The sequence below is a fragment of the Artemia franciscana genome, chromosome 13 (genome assembly GCF_032884065.1).
Source record: "Artemia franciscana chromosome 13, ASM3288406v1, whole genome shotgun sequence".
NCBI lineage: Eukaryota > Metazoa > Arthropoda > Branchiopoda > Anostraca > Artemiidae > Artemia > Artemia franciscana.
Genome location: NC_088875.1, coordinates 27,224,610 through 27,238,559, shown reverse-complemented (window position 1 = coordinate 27,238,559; position 13,950 = coordinate 27,224,610). Strand labels below are relative to the sequence as shown.

Here is a 13,950-nt window from a genome sequence, read left to right as displayed (position 1 = left end):
CTGAAAAGGCAAAGAATCTAACAGTGCTACTCTTTTCTTTTATGATGTTTTCCTTACAAGAGCTAGTACAATGTTACCAAATCAGACTAAGGAATAAATTGTCTTTTTAAAGCCTAAAAATAATATTTGCAAGGATAGACTGGCCTAGAATATTTTGAAAGGCACATATTGACGTTAATTTGTCTTCTAACAAGTATATAATAAGAGAAAAGAATTATTCAAAAATATTCCCTTAGAATCACTTATCTACCATAGCTTATAAAATTACCTGGACTAGCCTATAGGCTAAGTTGGGACTCGGCCTAACTCGTTTCTGGAACCTAGACCTAATTACTAAAACAATCAGAACTTACATAACACAAAATAATCATACAGGCTAGATCATAAATTTATCAGCTTTAGATTTTAAATACAGCAATATGTAAGTCTACCCATCAGCCAGTGTTGCCAGGTTGTCAACGCAGAAAAACACCCTGGGGTTTTCAAAACAAGCCCGAACAAGCCCCAAAAAAAATTTACCGAAATAATCCACTTTTGAGATATGATTTTATTGTGAGCGTGTCCGAAAGCTTGTTTTGCGGAGAATAGTGCATCTGGATGCAAAATTAATGCAGAATTTTTCAGTCCGAAAGCTATTCTCATTGTTTTTTCTTTAAAATCAGGAAGAGTTGTAATTTTGTTGGTCTCCCCTCAAAATTCGCAGGGAAGAAGGATAAACCTACCTGGCAAACGGGAATACTTGACATTTTTTGCTGCTTTTAAGTTTGAAATATAAAAGGATTACCTTAAGCTGTATAGTAGCTTAATATTTTGAACTCATGGTTTTTTTTAACGCTAAGCCTTTGCATTGAAAAACTTATGGTGCGAAAGTTGAACCATTTACTTGGAAACGAATTAGTCCATGAACATGTGTTCAGACTTAGGATCAAAGTTGGACGATTTAACTGTGACTGCTGCTATTTTAGATGAAAGCTAAATAAAAAGACAAAGGGGCCATTTCCCAGCCGAGCCCTCGAGGCAGATCCTAATATGTTATTATTCCTTACAGTTTTAGTTTCCCCCCCGAGTTTACACCTTTCGACAGAGTTACCACCTCTCCAAACCCTTCCGAAAGCTATAGCCCTATACAAATAAAGCCACTTCCCCATGCCCTACTGCCCTAATAAGTGACATTTTTTTTATTTGTCACTAAATATTATATTTTCTTTATTTTTATCTCTTTAGAAACCTATTTTGAAGCAAGATTATAATCTAAAAACTATCTTAAGCTACATGGCAGCTAAATATTTTGATTTTTTATGGTTATTTAAGACGTTAAGACTTTTAACTGAAAACCTTCTTTTTTTTCTTGTTACCTAGTTTTAATGGACGAGATTCTCAGCCAATTTTTAGTGCATTGACATCGTAATACAACAAAAAAAAATCACGAGTAACAGAAAACGCAATGAAACCTTTTCAATAAGCAAAATAGTTTTAGCGAGCAAAACAGAATTATGACCAAAATATTACAACTAGAAATACACAGGCTTAATCACTTCTTTGGATAGAGTGGTAAAACGCAAAAAAGAAAATAATTGAAGCTTAAAATTCTGCAACACAAAGGAAAAAAAAAACTTCAAGAGAATCAACGTAATGATTGAAAAGCTCTCATTGCTTTTGGTACATTTTCTTTATACCTCAAGCAAGAAAAATTAAAAATAATTTCTGGGAAATGAGATATATTGTACAGTTTTTGACACAAAAAAGTGCTACAACAACTGAAATACCAATATATTGAACGAACACGAGGAAATTTTGATTTGAAATAGCTAACTGCAAGCTAAAACTTCAGCTTCATCACCTTAGGAAAAATATGCATATCAAAAGCTGATTATTTTGTACTAAAGCATTTTGGTTTTTAGATGCAGCTTATCAGTCGATTTTTTTTACCAATCAGGCTCCAGCCTGAACATTCCAAGTTTTGGCTCCACTGAAGGAGTTCATTTTTATATAAATTTCACAGAATCCGAAGAATTCCAACATTTGTTTTTTCGTTTTTTAAAGAAACCGACGATTTCTTATACAATTCCTATTTGTACCTTGAGGTGCAAATTGAAAAAACTCCTGTTAAAAAAATAATTTCGTATCTTATTTTCAACATTATTTGCAAGAATAATCAGGAAAACGTAGAATATTAAGCTTTTTCGTTGGATTTTCAACATTTTTTTGGAAAGTCAGCAAAGTGTAAAATATAAAATTCTTTCACTGGAATTTCAAAACTAATTGGTTGATTTTTAAAAATTGGGTATTGGAAAGTCAACAGAACATGGAATAATAAATTCTTTGGCTGGACTTTAAACTTTTGTTGTTGGAAAGTTAACAAATCGTTGAAGATCACACTTATTTGTTCGATTTTAAACCTTTGTTCGAAAATTCAACAATAAACTTTATCTTTTTTAAGCAGTTGAAATTTCAACGCATTTTCTTGTTGGAAATCCAATTTTTTTAAAAGTATATATCTACACCTCAAGAAGTTAGAAAAGAACGAGAGGATAAAAACAGCATCAGAAGAAAAGAAAACGAATAAAGAGCCAGTTCTGTAATTCTATACTAATACCAGCATGTCATCAAGATCATTGTCAAAATTGAAATCTGTGGTTGCAACGCAACCCCCAAGCCTATAGATTTCACTGTTGAACTGCAAAATATTTTTAGTAGGCTCAAACTGCGAACAGCAAATACCAAAAGACTACTATTGAGTTCAGCATAGGCAACAACATTCAATTCCAAAATTTGTCCTTCACAATATCCATAACAAAAAATGACCTCTCAACTACAGAATTGCTTATTGACAGGCTGAGGAGGGTCAACGCCCATCCCGTTAAGTCACGAAATGGAAGGACACCAACTGGATCAAGATGGTGCAGGATTCACAAGAGTCACTCGAAATTTCTCCGCCATAAGCTTATGCCCAGTCGACTGCCAAGAGAGTTCTCCACTGACTCTCAAACTTGCTAATATTCAGCACTGGAATAACATCCAAGGACAAATCACTAAATCGAAGACGCAACTGCAACAAACAAATGGTGGGTTAAAGCACTTTCAGTTTCAGCAGAGAATCAAGAGCTGGAGGCAAGCGCTTTAAAACTGCTCTAGCAGCTTCCTTGAGAAATTTGAGGCAATGCAACTTTACTTCTTCCTTTTGATGACTGGTCAGGTTAGATCTTTCAAGCTCCAAAAGGAACTCGTATCCGTAGTCAACCTCGGCTGTAGGGAGGTAATAAATTTTGAAGTCCAAATTCACTCTTAATGACACTGCAGACGTATGCAATATTCTCCGTAGAAGACCTAATACAAACTCTTTTAGCTCTTCAAATAAACGAAAGTGATCTGCGCTAGTGTGTTGGAAAAGGAGGTTAACTCTCTGGAATTCGGCCAATAATGGCTTCAAGAAAACAATATATGCCTTATTCCGTTCACCGAGGTACATATCATGAGGCATTCGGGCAGTGTAGGAACGTTGCTTTTCCATCGCTAATCGAAAGTGTGCTGACAGCTCAGGACACTGCTCGAGTGTGCGAACAACTGCTCTATATCGAGACATCCAACGGGCATTGGGAGGAGCAATATATTTTAACAGGGTATTCCCATCGCTTATGAGCTTTAACATTTGCTGATATGCCTCTCTTCGTAGCGGAATAACGTTAAACCACTTGTAAGTCTCTGAGAGCATGAACTCCAAATTGCTTGAAAGCTCTCCAACAGCCTCGGAAGCACACAAATGTACGGAGTGACATACGCAATAAAGAGTTTGAGTTGAGGCAACCCGTTATCTCATACTAATGTGAACAGCGAATGATTCCCGCCACACTTGTAGTTTGCTCCATCTGTCCCGATACCTATAAGATTTATTAGGTGAATTCCACATGAAGCTAAGAAGTCTTTCAGTTCTTAATGTAAAATTACAAAAGTGGTCGAAGGTTTTTCGACCATGCCCAAAGAAACACAAAGAACTTTCTTCATCTTAGGTCTATAGTATCCCGCACAATCTCTCAGCGACAATCTCTTGGAGACTTTCTGGTCCAAGAACATTCTTGATAAGGGCTGAACACTTTGTTCTCTTCAATTTCGTTGCCTCAGAAACTGGTTCAGGAAAAGCACTTGTGATAATGGTGGATACGTGTTTAATAGTTATAATAGACGAATGACATGCGACATGTGCTGCCAAAATCAGTTCCGCTTTTCGTGCTTTGACATAGAGCAGAGTAATTCTTAGAAAAATATTGGGGTTTTAATTTGGCAGGTTAATCTGCAAAGTGTCAAATATATCCTGCACCGCTTTCGACAGTTATTCACTTTTAAAAAGTGAGAAACAATTTGGAAAAAGACTAAACTGACTTTTCGCACGAGCTTTGGATAAGCATCGGACGTAAGGGTAAAGACGCCCTACAGACTCAGCTTGAGGAAAGCCTCATACTTTCAGGTATCGAATTTGAATAAAGAGCTTTGAGATTGTAACATCCGGTTTGTGATATTTTTTTTTTTTTTTTTTACTTCAATCGTCTCAGCTGACAAACCACAGAGACAGGCTACTAGTTCTACATGTTATGAAGCCCTGGATATGTAATGAAGCTTGAGGCTATGTGGATCTTTTCAGCCTTCTGGTAACTATCTACCTCCTTACACTCTATCTCCTTGTACATACACTATAAAAGCGCCAAAAAGGAGGATTGAAATTGAAACATAATTTCATGAAGCCTGTACAAACTCAGAAGAACGCTAATAGAGACTTATATATATTCTCGCAAATATGCGAAAGATACAACGCAATAATAGAAATATTTACAATTTACAAAAATAACCCGGAACCTTGTAATGCAAGTTGACATAAAATGCTGACGAAAAACTGTGACAAACTAAATCATAGATGACAAGAAGCAGATTCAAATGACTTAGGACAAAATTAGAACTGTAAGGTATTCTTTTGTAACATTTTGAGTGGTCCATGCTTGGGGGTTATGAAGTCCATCTTCATCTGTTTCAAACACAATTTCTTCTTTAGTGAATCGTAGGGTATAGTTAAACTTTTCCTTAAATCCGTTTGCTTTCTTTCCTCGAAAGTTTTGTAAAACAATGAACTTGAACTTGAAAAAAAAAATGTTATTCTTTGGAATAGAAAAAGCCCAAAACAAGCCAAATTAAAAAACAATAAGCCCAGTTTCCCGCCCCAAGCCCGTAAACGCCCACCCCAGCCCAGAGAAATAAGCCACCGGGGCTTGAAACAAGCCAATCTGGCAACAACATTAGCCGTCAGAAGATCACTGCTTATTCATACATCCATGGTTGCCAACTGTTGAAAAATCACTAGATTCTTGACTATAAATCACTAGAATTATAAAACTTTATTATTGTATTTAATAATTGTTTGTTTCTTTACCATGAACTACACAGGCACACCTACAGGAAGGGGGCAAACTTACCCCTCTAGAAGTGGAAAAATACCTTTAGATTGATGTCTTGTTTATCTCAAGCGAAAATTACCCTTGAAATTTTGAAAAATGCCTTTTTGCATCTTTATCCAGAAAAAAGAACAAAATCCTTGGTTTCTCCCTCTACTTCCCTGAATTTGTATTCTTGGCTCCAAAATATGATGAAAATGTATTGCTTTAGTTTATATAATAACATAATTTGGGCTGTATATTTGCATATTAGGGAGATGTGGGGGTAATTTAATTTAGCCTAAGCTTGGCCTTACCCTCCCAATGTGCAAATATATATTTGTCTTTGTGGCTATAAAATAAGTTTTCATAGATGGTACATTATCCTTATTATTTTTAGTATAGTTTCATCCCGAGACCTATCTTTGGGGGATGTATGGGTCACGTTAAATCTGAAGGTACAGTTTTCGAACCTTTCAACTATGCTAGATAAATGGCAATCTCAAACTTTTGATCGGACTATTCTCGGAAGAAAAGAGACGTGGAAAGGGGACTTCAACTGACTTCAATAATCAAACAGCAACTGATTTATTCTATCTAGTTGTATTAAAAATCCTATTATAATAAACACAATATCCTATTTTCTTTTTCAATAATTTCTTTTTTCATTTGGAAACGGTATTTAATGTATAACTACCTTTTTATTTTTCAATGACTCCAGTTCAGTTTTATTTGCAGATATAGAGGCTGTATTCATATCCACCATTCAATCCACTTTCAAAGGTTTTAACAGAAGAAAGTCTAATTTAGAACTGAGACAGAGAAAGACTAGATTACAGAGTAGAAATTTAGAACAGAGACTAGATTACAGAGAAAAACAGGCAATAAATATGGATATAAAAATTGAGCCTGAGCAAATGTTGTGAAATAGGCAGTATACAACTGTTTTTCAGTTTTGTGATTAAATAGCTTTGCCTGTTATCTAGATGACAACGCTCTGGGGTTTATATTTGATATCGACATATGGTGGAAATTTGAAGTTTCAAGGGCGTTATATTTGCATAAACGCAAATATGAGACATATTAGGAACTGTAGTGGATCACTTTTTCTGTTTTTATGGCACTTTTCCGTCGGGCAGGTGCCATGTAACGATCGCAATTTGTGTCCGTTGGTTTGTCGGTTCCGCTTTTCCTAGTTCGGGTACTTCCAGATAAGCTAGGACGATGAAACTTGGCAGGCGTATCAGGGCCTGGACCAGATTAAATTAGAAATAGTCATTTCCCCAATTCAACCGTCTGAGGGGAGGGGGGGGGAGCGAGCGAACGACATAATCGAGAAGAATTTTTATTTGCGAAAAATGATTATTGTTGGCTTAGATGTGGACCGTTGCTCTAGGGGTATGATTCTCGCTTAGGGTGCGAGAGGTCCTGGATTCGAATCTTGGACGACCCTAATTTCTACATGAGGAATATCCAAAACTAGATACCTGATCGATATAGTGATCGCTGAAAGCTGGCAGACTTGTCAGGGACCGGACCAGTTTAAATTAAAAATAGTCGCTTAGCCGATTCAACCATCTGAGGGGGGGGGAGTGGAGGGATGGTTAATTGAATAAAATTGGAAAAATGAGGTATTTTTAACTTACGAACAGGTGAATGGATCTTAATGAAATTTGATATTTAGAAGGACCTCGTGTTTCAGAGCTTTTATTTTAAATCCCGACCGAATCTGGTGACATTGCGGGGAGTTGAAGGGAGAAACCTGAAATCTTGGAAAAAGCTTAGAGCGGAGAGATTGGGATGAAAATTGGTGAGAAGAAAAAGCACAAGTCCTAGATATGTGATTGACATAACCAGACCGGATCCACTCTCTTTGAGGGAACTGGGGGGTATTTCCAGTGCTTTGGCTAGTTCGATGCTTCTGGACGTGATAGGACGATGGAAATTGTTGGACGTGTCAGGGACCTGCAAAAATCGACTTGATAACAGGCGTCTACCCGATTCGACCATCTGAGGGGAGGGGTTGGAGGGAGGGGAAATCGTTAAAACTTAGGTCTCGACGACTGTTCAATCATATTAGCTGTCCAATTGTAACTGGCTGTACAAAGTAAAATGCCTTCAAAAAATGCAGCTGACAGGTTGAATGATCTCAATCAAGACGAAGTGAAATGTTGACATCCTTTTGACCTTTTATAAGTCCTCTGACGACAAAAAAACCTCCTTTACTTCTGGTTGTAACTTCCTCCTTTACTCTGACAACCTCCTTGGATCTGGTTACTAATAAAATAGTAGGATTGTCGCGTCTCTGTATTTATTTTATTCTTCCTTATAATAATACTCAGATAGTTCTCTGGTCCGTGCTTTATGGTGTTCCAATTTTCTAAAACCATGACTCAGGGTCCAGAAGGAATCTATCTTGTTTCAGGTAATCTGATACGATTTTTAACAGCATTTAGAGCCTGGGTAATATTAAGTCTCTGGCTACTAAAAAAAATAATAGGATTGTCGTGTCTATGTATTTATTTTATTCTTCCTTACAAGAATACTCAGATCATTCTCTGGCTCGTGCTTCATGGTGTACCTATTTCAAAAATTAGGACTCAGTCCAGAAGAATTTTATGTTGTTTTAGTTAAACTGATAAGATTTTTACCAGGACTTCCAGCCTGGGTATATTAGGTCTCTGGTTACTAAAAAAATAAAAGAATTGCCGTGTCTATGTATTCATTTTATTCTTGCTTACAAGAATACTCAGATCCTGTATGAAGGTCTGGAAAAAAAAATGAAGGAAAGAAAAAGACGTCGCAGAGAAACTAAACCGCTGCATTTATCGCTCCTCCTTTTCGATCAAGGTCGTAGATCAGTGAATAATTTGTTCTAAGTCCATTATAATTCAAGCTCTAACAACGGAAAATCAACTTGCTGCTCAATCCATTTTGCAACTGATAGCATTTTTTCTTCTTCAAAGTGGTTGGCTATTAATTGAATACTTAACGGCAAACTCCGAGAAGACAACTGAACTGGTACACTAACAGCTGGAACGCCTGTAATTAAAACATGGAAAATAGTCCATAGCCAATAAAGTTGTCAACGGCACTATGACTGAGGGCCATAATACCCAGAAGGGATGTTTCTTGTTATGTGAAATTAATTTATATGGTGTACTTGCATAACTACCTACGATAATGTACATTTTGTCTATTGTAAAATGAAGAGAAAACAACGAGATTTAGATGAACAACTTAACAAGTGACAGAAATTTTAAAAAGGTTCGACGAAAAATTTTGAAGCTACGAAACAACTCCCGCAGCCAACTCAGAATGTAAAAGCCTCTCATTCCCTTTAACCCGCCTTTCCCTTGACTATTTTAATTGTTTTATTTTTTATCGAAATGAGAAAACAAGTATTTAGCACGACAAAAATCAGTCCTCAATGTTTCAGGTTTTGAGATTAAATGCTAATTGGGACATTTAAATTGGATGTAGTGACAAGTTGAGGGAAGCAAAAAAAGTATACTAAAGATATAGTCAACATAGACGGGCTTCATATGTTAAAATACCAAATTATCTTATAACAAACTACATGTAGTTTATAAGTTACTGTACTTATAACAATACTTACAGTCACAGATATTATTACATCTAATTGTATGCAATTATTTTTAAAACAATATTTCTTTGACAGCTATAACGCCAAAAATTATATAGAAGTAGCGATGAAACCTCAGAATAGTGCTTATAAAAACAAGAAGACAGTTAAGCAATTACTTTAGCACAATAGAATCTGCTTTATTACAAAAAAAATCAAGCTTTAAATGTAATGTTTTTTAAAAATAGTTATTTAGTAGCCTAGTCCATTACCTAAGTTCACCTAAAACTTCTATCAAGGGGTGGGGGGCTAGGACCCCTCAAACGCCTAGTAAGCTAGAGTACCACTTGCCCTTTGCTAAAAATAAGATATGGTTTATTCAAATTTTCTCATATCATTATAACATTCGAAAATTACTACCAAAAATAATCTCCAGGAATGAATTCTTTTTTAATACTAATATATCTTAGACATCAATTTAGTTTCACTAGTTAATAAACAATAAATTTAAGCCAATATTTATTTATTTTAAATACATTCATTATAAATGCATGAAAAACCAACAGGCGAATCATTTATTGGTTAGCCAGTTTAAAACACTGCTTATGGCCAAGGCTGTATCCAGGAGGGGGGAGTTAGGGGTTTGAGACCCCCCCCCTCGAAATGTTTGTCTGACTCGTAAAAACTTCACTAAGTGAATGTGGACCGATTTCTGATGTGATTTAAAAAAATTAGCAGTCCCCCGGGAAAAATCTTTTTGTACCCCCCCCCCCCCCAAAAAAAAAAAGAATTCTGGATACGTCAATAATTATGGCTAGAAAGCAAACCAACCTGCACTTTAAAATAACCAGTAGGAATAAATCTTCTTAACTTTTCAGTAAAATCGATTCAAAGGGATAAAAAGTAATACAAAAATTTCATTTTAAAATAGCAGCAACTGGTTGAAATCAAAACTATATTAATTTTAAGAAATCCTTCTAACATGATTAGTTTTGTTGTTGTTGGCATTACGTGAAATAATAACTATTCGTATAGTGAATCACATTGACAATCTAGCCTATAGGAGACTTGAGAAGATGCAGCCGCACTCTTATTTGTTGTAATTTCTTTTCATTCTAGGTTCAACCTGACTATCCATTTGACTCTATGGTCCTTCGACTCCTCACATGACTCTATTTCAGCTCCTTTTAGGTTTTAACATCGATATTTACTAATCCATTTTTCATAATTATAAGGACATAGTTTATTATTGCATATTTAAATATTTGTGTTTTTGAATCGTTCATTTCAGGCTCATCTTATGAATGAACAAATTATGCAGGAAAAGAATTACTATTTTATGGACATTCAGCAAAATTCTGTAGTGACTGAAAACGTTTTTATTAAACCTTTCCTTAACTTCAGTATTAGATTTCTATGCGTCCAATGCAATTTTAAGTTCTGTTAAGAAGATAATACTTGTTCCTTCTATTGTATATTCTGCCATGCAAATCAGGCTTATCTTTGGGCAAATATGCTGATAAATTTGATGTATTCAAGCTCTTCGGCTTCAGTTAATTTTCTTTCAACCATGCTTCCCGCAGGAACTCTACCAACTACATCCATCCCCATAGGAGTAACTAATGTTACAGCTTCTTTGATTGATAACATCTTTGCTATTAGCTTGAAGGTGAACTCAATTTTACTTAGCGATGTCTACGATCATTTTCTAATATATTTTTGGTTCAGCTTTAAACCCGGCGGTTCAGAGTTCACCGAGTTGATTCAGAGTAACCCGGCTGAAGTATTTGATTCTTATTCTATTAAGTTTGGTGAGAAAAAGTTGTCTCTTCTTGGGTTTAAATTGGCGGGAAATCTGCGGAGCTTGTTTGGCAATGATAAGGATTTTCTTCTTTATTCCCTTTTATGAAACCGTAAAAGAGGTTATTTTTAATATTTGTAAAGTACCACCTTCTAATCATAGGTCTAAAAACATTGTTCCTCTAAACCCATGGATGGCATCCGGAAACCTCAAAAGCTGGAGAAGGAAAAATATTATCTGGTGGGCTTTATATGTCCGCTACACTTTCAGGAGCACAGCTTGTGTTTTGACAGCTTTTCTTTGAGAAAAACCTATTTTTATATATAAAAATGGTATTTTCAGACAAAATCCGCCAACAAATTTGAAAACTACCAATTAGCATTGCTACCCACTTTTTGCACTACCGCTTTCAGCGAGTGCTATTCGTCTTTGCCAATTCAAGATCTATCAGAATATATAGATAATTCTTTTTGTAGGAAAGCCGAATCTCTTTGTTATCTAAATAATTGTGCTGCATGTGGCAATGATATTCGTAAAACATGGGAGGTAGTAAATTCTGTACTTAAACTCGGTTCTCAATCTAGCTCTGTCCCTAGAGTCTAGTCATAGGTGATGAAGATGTAGAGGGCAAGCTTAATATCCAAGAGGTTTTCACTTCATTCGTCTCTAGTATTGGTAAGAATATTGCTTCTACAGTTACTTTATCTCAGCCTAAGCCGGACTTTAGATCTTACTTTGAACTGTCTTGTCTCAAGTCGATGTTTCTAAAGCCTGTAACAGTTGACTAAGTGAAATTAATAAAATTTTTAATGGCTTGAAAAACTCCCCTTCATCTGGGCCAGATTCTATTCATACTAAGATAGTTAAATCTATTGTTCCTTCAATAGTTTTGCCCTAACAAAATTTGTTACTCTTTCATTTGAATGTGGAGTTTTTCCGGATGCTCTCAAGCGTGGTCGGATTATTGTTTTGTATAAAGGTGTTTCGTATAACGATCCAGCAAATTATCGGCCGATTTCAATTTTATCAGTATTTAGTCAAATATTTGAAAAGACTAAGCTTCCTCGTCTCCTTACTTTTCTACAATCCAAAATTTTTTTCGATGATTTTCAATTTGGTTTCCGAATGAAGCACTCCATTGAATATGCCTGTATGACCCTTTTGAATTTTACAGATTCTGCGTTAGATTCGGGAATAATTCCGGCTGCTATATTCCTGGAAATTTGTAAGGCATTCGATTCCTTAACCCATGAAATTCTTCTATTGAAGATGTCTCATTTTGCATAAGGGGAAATGTGTTTTCTTGGTTCCAGGCTTATTTGAATTATAGGTTAATTTCTGTCGACCAACTTTTCCATTCACCCTCACAAGTGAATTTTGGCGTCCCCCAGGAATGTTCTAGGACCTGTGCTATTTTTAATTTATGTAATTGATCTTTTTATGTAGTAAGAATGCAGAAACTTATTAATTGCTGTAGACTTTGCAATCTAAAGCCTTCCCTTGCCCATAGTGGCAACTATAGTTCGCCTTCTTCTGATGTCCTTGTTTGTTTTGCTGATGACAGCAGGAAATTACGAATCAAAGCTTCGTTCGAATTTGGAAAATTTGAATCCGAGTCGGTTGATTTTTGAATTAAAATCAAACAGTTGTGGGCATCAAGTCATGGTTAATTGCAGAAAAAGCAAAGACAGATAGTCCTATTGAGGGAGAGGCAATTCTAGCTTTAATCTCCCTTATTAGGATCGAATGAAAATGATGTTAGTTCATTTGTTAATAGATATGTCTATCTATTATCCACCCATGCGTCATTCCTAGGGCAGTATGTGACTAGATGCCAATTATCTTACCTTAAATTTTACGAGTTTTCTATATTTTTTCCCATGTTTCTCAGATTTATCCACAATTATTTGAGATTCACCAGCCAAATGGGATAATTCATAAAATCTAAAGATGGACATATTCGTTTTTTGGGCATTCTTGTGGATGAAACCCTGTCTTTCAAGCGTCAAATTGATTTGATTAAAATGAAGATGTGCAGGAGTCTCGGTATTTTAAGGAAACTTAAACATATTTTTCCTGGATCAATTCTGAAAATCCTATTTAACTAGTTGAGCCAATCTTACGTTACTTACTGTCCATTAGTATGAATGTCTTCCTTTCCTTCACTGTTAAAACCACTTTCTAAGGTTTACAATAAAGATAGAAACCTCATTTAGGAAACTAGTCGTTCAGGAGTTAGACCAATACTTAATCTCGAGTCACTGTATATTCTTTCGTATGCATGTTTCACTTTCTCTCAGCTTCATAGTGACCTCCCCCGGCCCCTAAGAGTTCCGCTATCTTTAACCTCTAATCCGTATAATTACAATACAAAAAATCATATTCAAGTTCCTTTTACGCCTAATGTGAGGTCAAATTTTAATCCTTTAATGGCGAGTCATATTCTATGAAATACTGAATCAGCTCGAAGGTGCCACTTATTCGATTTGTTTAAAAAAATTATTAAATATTCTTTGGCCTCCTAGAAGTTAAGTTTATCTATTTATTCATTTATTTTTCTTTTATGTTTTTTGTTATTTTATTCGAGTCTATTTAATCTACTTGATTAATTTAGCCTATTCAATCTATTTAGTTTTGGTTTCTATAGCTTTTATTTTACTTATATTTTCTTTTCTTCTCCTTTTTGCTCTTCTCTCTGTGAGTAAATGATTACTTTGATTTTTTTTTCTTCTCTGAGTAAGTGACTCGCTTGTCTTCCTCCTTCTTTACAGACCAATGAGCCTTTGGGGGAATAGTAAATGTAATATTGTATGTGTATTTCATGATTAATAAATCTTATCCTATCTTTATGTAGTTGTTGTGAGATTGAAGACTTTTTTTGGAAGAGAGGATGGGGGAGGAATTCGTGGTAAAGGAAGTGAAAACTGCAAGAAGATAAGAAAAAGCCCTCCCCTAATAAATTTGAGAAAGGTAAAAGGAACAACTTAGAAGGTAAGCCTATGCATAGAGTTAAGAATAAAGTTAAAGTTGTATTAAGCCATATCTGACTACTCTAGTGTATTTTATTAAGGGTTATACTAAAAAGTAAGAACTCCAAAGTAGGCAGACTTTCAGTTCTACAACTATTTCAGAAGAGGGGGCAATAT

At 35.4% G+C, this 13,950-nt stretch overlaps 2 protein-coding genes across 5 annotated transcripts in view; both read right to left on the bottom strand.

Moving 5' to 3' along the window:
- LOC136034743 (man(5)GlcNAc(2)-PP-dolichol translocation protein RFT1-like) overlaps nt 1-466 on the bottom strand; it is a 54,465-nt gene extending 53,999 nt beyond the window's left edge. Inside the window, exon 1 of one of the 2 annotated variants that reach the window (XM_065716119.1) lies at nt 354-466. The gene's annotated coding sequence lies outside the window, so the exon portion shown is untranslated. The remainder of the gene's footprint in view (nt 1-353) is intronic. The other variant, XM_065716118.1, reaches the window with a different exon arrangement.
- Nucleotides 467-8,130: 7,664 nt separating this feature from the next.
- Nucleotides 8,131-13,950, bottom strand: part of LOC136034742 (glutamyl-tRNA(Gln) amidotransferase subunit A, mitochondrial-like) — a 48,909-nt gene continuing 43,089 nt past the window's right edge. For all 3 annotated transcript variants that reach the window (XM_065716116.1, XM_065716115.1, XM_065716117.1), the window contains exon 10: nt 8,131-8,459. In XM_065716116.1, coding sequence (XP_065572188.1) covers nt 8,302-8,459 — 158 coding nt within the window. In that variant the 3' untranslated portion in view covers nt 8,131-8,301. The remainder of the gene's footprint in view (nt 8,460-13,950) is intronic.